General features: G+C 46.0%; 2 protein-coding genes across 5 annotated transcripts in view; one reads left to right on the top strand and one right to left on the bottom strand.

Annotated features, from left to right (window-relative positions):
- Window positions 1–24, bottom strand: part of C1H18orf54 (chromosome 1 C18orf54 homolog) — a 37,665-nt gene extending 37,641 nt beyond the window's left edge. The window contains exon 1 of the mRNA XM_075586546.1: window positions 1–24. This exon is cut by the window's left edge and continues 121 nt beyond it. The gene's annotated coding sequence lies outside the window, so the exon portion shown is untranslated.
- The window catches only part of POLI (DNA polymerase iota), a 35,070-nt gene that overhangs the window by 916 nt on the left and 28,154 nt on the right, over window positions 1–6,000 (top strand). For all 4 annotated transcript variants that reach the window (XM_075586503.1, XM_075586493.1, XM_075586513.1 and 1 more), the window contains exon 2: window positions 1,125–1,247. In XM_075586503.1, coding sequence (XP_075442618.1) covers window positions 1,125–1,247 — 123 coding nt within the window. The remainder of the gene's footprint in view (window positions 1–1,124; window positions 1,248–6,000) is intronic.

Here is a 6,000-nt window from a genome sequence, read left to right as displayed (position 1 = left end):
TCTATCAGCACCTATATGCGGCTCTCCTCCAGCCTGGGTTGCCGCTCCCCAACTGCTGCCTCTCCCTCACTGGGTTGCCGGTAGCTGCAGGAGGGCCCGGCGGTTGTCAGGCCTCTTGTTGCCGCTGGGCATTTCCCCAGCGGCTGGCCTGCCTCCTACACTGTCCAACACCGGCCTCTCTGTAACGACACACACCGGCATGAGAGGCCCGCCGTGGGGCAGTGCAGGAGTTAATGCTTATACAGAATACTGTATATCTCTTAGTGTGTGTACGGTATATGTATCTGTTTGTGGGGGTGTAATATTCATGCATTTGTTGCGGCTCACTGAATATTTTGGACACCATTTTATTTTTTATATAAAATGGCTCTTTTCCTTGAAAGGTTGAAGACCCCTGGTCTAGTATAAGGCCGAGTCCATAGAAGGACAGGCCGTGCGGACGCTCCGCGCTGAGCCCCTGCATCCTCAATGAGGATGCCTTGAGAGGGGGCTCACGCAAGTGTCCGCAGGCGTGCGGAGACGCTGGATTTTTTAGCCGACAGCCAAGCTGTTTTTCAGCGCGCTATCGGCTGAAAACATCCAATCACAGCACAGCAGCGTCAACGTCACGGCGCCGTGACGTTGGTGCGTCGCGGGCGATTGGCCCAGCGACGTCACTGAACCGCCTCCCTCAGTCTCCCCCCGCCTCCGATCGCGCCCGCTGGCTCGCCTGCATGAGCATGAAATCGCGCAGATTTCAGCAGGCGAGCCTCAGCGTCAGCGCGGCTCCGAACTCCTCACCCCTCTATGGCAGTTTAGTGGTTTACATCAGCCTGTGCCGTGGACTTTCCCTTTATGTATGAATATATTTTAGCCAGGAGTGATGTTTTCACGTGGCTGCTACAGTAGGTTTGTTGTAGGTTGTAAAACCACATGACAGTTCTTCATATAGGAACTTCTAATGCACTGAGCTTTAAAAACTTCACTGGCCTCTAATTTATATTTTAAGAAGGGGAGCCTAGCCCACCCTTTGTTTGTCAGAGGGGCCTGCAGGACATTGGCACTGAGCAAGGGAAAGATCGACAAGCTAATCTGAGCTGTGTTTCTGTCTTGCTTGAAACAAACACCTTTTTATGTTGATTCAGGTTCGAGGAGTTTGGAGAAATCGGGACACGTGGCACACAGAGTTATTGTGCACATAGATATGGACTGCTTCTACGCACAGGTGGAAATGATTCGTAACCCTGATCTGAAGGATAAACCTTTAGGTAATTGCTTGCTTTTGTGCTGATCCCAATACGTTTCAAGTTGTATAAGCGATTTTGTTTTGTACGTTGTTTTGCCAGAGAGCCTGGAATGCCAAAGATGATGCATTGTCAACTACTACTGTACATGAGATAATGGATTAAACGGGTTACTCCATATTCCATATGAAGTCAGCCACACCAAGAAAATTAACACACACAGTGCAGACTCCATGATAAAAAAAAAAAATAAGTGCGCGTTTTGTTCTTTATACTATTTTTTTATTTAGATTGTTTTGTTAATTGAAAAAGGGCAACACAAATGACGTTGCCAATTTTGGGGATATAATGTATACAAAGGAAGATGCTAGTATCACAGACATCAATGACATTTACGTTTTACAGTCCTTGAGTCCTGCTTCAGCTCTACCACATGACGTGCCGATTGCTGGAAATGGAGGCGTCTTCACTTACATTTCAATTGGACTGGCTGGTCCATCGGAGTGGTCGGCTCTATCTGCTCAAAGAAAATGAGCAAGTGCCCATTATGTACGTCATACGTTTAACCCAGGGATGGTAAAATCCTGAGCGCCTGGCCGCCTTAAATTCCCCTAGAGTCAGTGCTGTGCGCAGTGATGACTGACCTGTCAATCCCCGCTGCGACAGGCAACAGTGCTTCCCAGCAACATAAAAGCCGGAACGGGCACTCTGGGACCGGAGGCGGCGGTGATTGATAGGTAAAGTTACCGCAGCTGAGCGAAGAGAGCATGCAGGGATCGGAGGGCTAGTGGCGGAGCTAGGCAGAGCACTCTTGTACTCTGCTCGTCCCATCTGTCAAAGCACATGCACACTGTGGCACAGGGAGGGGTGTCTAACACAGACTGACATAGGACTGTGTGTGTGAGAGAGAGAGAGTATGTCAGTGTGTGAGTATTAGGCCTCGGGCATGGTCAGCGCTTAGGCGCTGACCCATGCTGAGGCGCGCTTACGCTCGGCAGTGAGTCCCTGCAGCCGCAATGAGAGCGGCTTTAGCAGGAGCTCGCGGAAGCGTAGGTCTTATGAAATTTTTAGCTTTGGCGCTCACGGGAGCAGTTCGCCCAATGAGGGCGAACCAGCTCCGTGACGTCACTGGCCCGCCCCCAGACGGCGCGCGAACCAACGCCAGGGAAAGCAACCCGCTTTCCCTCAGCCTCAGTGCGCCTCCGCATGGCTGCAGTCACCCTGGACGCAGCCTTAGAGAGAGTCCTGGTGTGTGTCTCTGACACACAGTCACCCACGAATGGGGAGTGGGGTAGCTGGCACCTAAAAACTCTGGCTGGCTCCAAGGTATTTTATATTTTTGTCCACACCTGGGTTAACCGAACTTTCAACGGTCCCTAGCTGGCAGGAAGATACAATGCGCTTAAATTGGAAGTTGTCATGTAGAATAGAGGACTTGAACTCGTGATGCATCATTTCTAAAGAAACTCCGTATCAAGGGAACACTTTTTAAAAGTTTGTGATTTTAAACACCCCTTTCCAGCGGTCACCAAATAGGTCTTCTCACAGGCAGTGTCCTAAACAACATCACAGAAGGTGACAATTAAATGTGGCATTGTTTAACATGGTTATTTTATTCAATTTATAGGCCTTTCACAATATTTTTGAAATGCACCATTACTACAAATAGGGGAGAAAAGACGAACCCTAAACAGAACTCGTGCACTCGTGTGTGTATATATAAATGTATAATATGGGACAGTCTATACTGATCTGTACCCTGATAGTTAAGAGCAATGTAATATAATCAAACTATAAAACCTAACTTTTATTAGAAATACTAAAATATTAAACACATTAAAGCCCCCTAACACCACAAAATGGGGGGAGAGAGATAAAAAAAAAAAGTGAATAACTCTACCTAGCCACTATACATCTAAGGTCGGGGCCATGGTAAAAAATACAGCGCTGAGCCAGGAAACCTACTGCATTCGGCATGTGTGGGGCTTTGGTAGACGCTTCCGCAGGCATGCGGAGGCGTTTGGAATTGCAGCCGACAGATTCATTTAATTTTTGGTGCTGAGGGAAGCGGGGGGGCGGTCACATGACCGGCAAAAGCCAAAGGCACTCCGTGACGTCGACGACATGGCGCGCTAGCTCCGCCTCCCGCCTCCCACCCGCCACACAAGCGCGCCCGCTGACGCTCATGGCAGGGCACAAAAAAGCTCCTGCTTGAGCAGGAGAGCATGAGCGTTAGCGCTGTTTTTTTTTTACCATGGCCCCGGCCTAAGATAGATGATGACTATAAATGTACAGTTGACTCTAGAAAGGCTAATAAGTGTTAGAAACTACAGCTATAGTGCACGGAAGAGACCAATGGCCTTTTGTATAAATAATGCAAACCAACTGCCTTCCCTAGGTTTCACACTAGTGCTGTATACTGATGTGTTAAAGTAGAAAATTAATTATGCTTGATGTATCTTTAAGTGACCAATATGTTCAATCCTCTAATATATGCAGAGTAATATAGTCCCTCTCATCTAATAGCACTAAAGGCTAATCCATCCATCTAAGTGTTCAATTGCTGTATTAGATCACCCCATTTCTTAGTGATGTATATATATGCATTCAGTCAATCTTTTCAACTAGTTCATACATTAATAGCCCACTAATAAAATAAAAAATGTGTCAATATCAGCATAAATCAATAGTGCTGGGAAATAAATTATTGTAAATCTCACTTAGTCCTGTAGCTCGAGGTCAGCTATATCCAGGTCCTTAGTCATGCAGGAGTAGACAGTGTAAACATCAGATGGTGCTGTGTAGAACTGACTGCCATTCTCTTTAGAACATTCTCAATGTGATGTATATTAATTCCAATTTTTGTTTACGGTTGGTCTTTTCTCCCCTTTTTGTATTCTATGCATTGTAACAAACCTGTAATGTTGCACCTTTTATACCTATCTATTTATTGATCCCTGATCAGTCACACTTGCCCGTACTTTTCTTAGATCTGCATCATTAATACCTTCCACCAAAACCATTCAGATTACAGGTTATAGTAACTGGGATGTAGCCAGTTTTTAAGAAGTCACAATGTGATTTGCTACAGTGTATGTTAAGTAGACATTTGCGGTACAACAATGGCACTCCAGCTATACATCAACCCACAGACAATCACTTATTATTATTTCTTTATGCATTATAATGCATCAACATATTCCGTAGCGCAGTACAAAATGGGTTGGCAGATGAAAATAATAAAATATCAAACATTAACATACATTGTTACAGTAGGTAAGAATGGCCCTGTCCCAAAGAACTTACAATCTATAAGGGAGGGTAAGTAGAAACCGAAGGTGCAGGAGAATAAGAAAGGCTGGTGTGTGTCGGGTAGCTGCGTGTGATTGAAGGAGTTGGCGTTGGGGAAGATGTGGGATTGTGCGGAGGTAGAGCTGGGAGAGCAGGGTCAGGTGTGAGGTTGGAAATGTTTCAATATACATCGGCAATATTTTACCCAAGACCAGTTAAAGAGCAGATGTAGCATCCCCGAACGTCTGACACCCTTTAGCTGCGACTCGGGTGTTACTAATAAGAGAGTCTGAGGTGCAGACACCCCACAGCACAGAGATGCAGGGACAGGGGTGGTGGTGATCTCCAAATCTTTTAAGTTGTCTGTCTTTTCCTGATGATGTTAACCGTGTAAGTGCTGTCTTAGCGGGCAGGAGCAGTGAAGGTGCAGCAGATTGGGGTAGTCTCTTAGGCCTAGGACATAGTAAAATCAGCGTCGCTGAGGCAGACTGAGCCGCGCTGAACAGATGCACAAAGCCCCGGCTATAGTTTCTCCCTCCGCATGCGTGCTGATGCGTGCGGAGGCTGAGAAAATTAGAAGAGACAGGCAAGTTTGAAATTTTGCCGCTTGGGGGAGCGGAGGAGCGGTCACGTGACCGCTCCCATCCAATGGGGCTGCAGCCGGCATTTTACCTACTGTGTCGGTGAGATAGCAGAGCCACCAGACCAGACAGAGTAGAGGCAACACAGAGGTGTGTGTCACTGTGTGTGTCACTGTGTGTGTGTGTGTTTGTGTCACTGTGTGTGTGTGTGTGTGTGTGTGTGTATATATATCAAAGTTGCACAATGTTAATAAATAATTTATTCTCTCATGTCTTTTTTTTTAAATTTTAAAATATTATATAATATACACATACACACACACATATATACACACACACAGGTTCCCCAGTGAGACACAAACACACAGACCACTTCAAAGTGACACACACAGTTAACCAATGACACACACACACTGACAGCTACCAAGTGACACACACACACAGTGGTACCCGCCTCCCAAGCGCACTTGCTGTCTCCTCTGCCAGGACAGCAAAAAGCTCCTGGTAGAGCGAGCGGCAGCAAGCAGCAGCACCACCAAATTCTTTACTATGTCCCAGGCCTTAGGGTGCTGCCTTGGCTGCTACTCCGGTGTTATTACAAAGAGAGTCTGAGATGAATCAGTGTGTTTGCTTATCAGGAGATTGCTCACAACGCTTCATTGGTATTACATTCTAGAACCTGTATTGCACCTAAAGAACTGTGGGTATTTTTTTTCTGGTTGCTATATCTTTAATTATACTCACATATGCTGTACAAATGTTTTCACACACGTTTTTCATCAGGCAAAGAGTTCAATAAACCAGCTACCCACATTCATCTGTATTAGGGCATTTTAATCTGGTCTGTAACTGTTACATACGCTGATAATATATATTATCTTTAACTGTCCATGCAATGTCTTGTA

This window comes from Ascaphus truei, chromosome 1, assembly GCF_040206685.1.
Source record: "Ascaphus truei isolate aAscTru1 chromosome 1, aAscTru1.hap1, whole genome shotgun sequence".
NCBI classification, from domain to species: Eukaryota; Metazoa; Chordata; class Amphibia; order Anura; family Ascaphidae; genus Ascaphus; species Ascaphus truei.
This window is presented reverse-complemented; position numbering and strand designations above follow the sequence as displayed.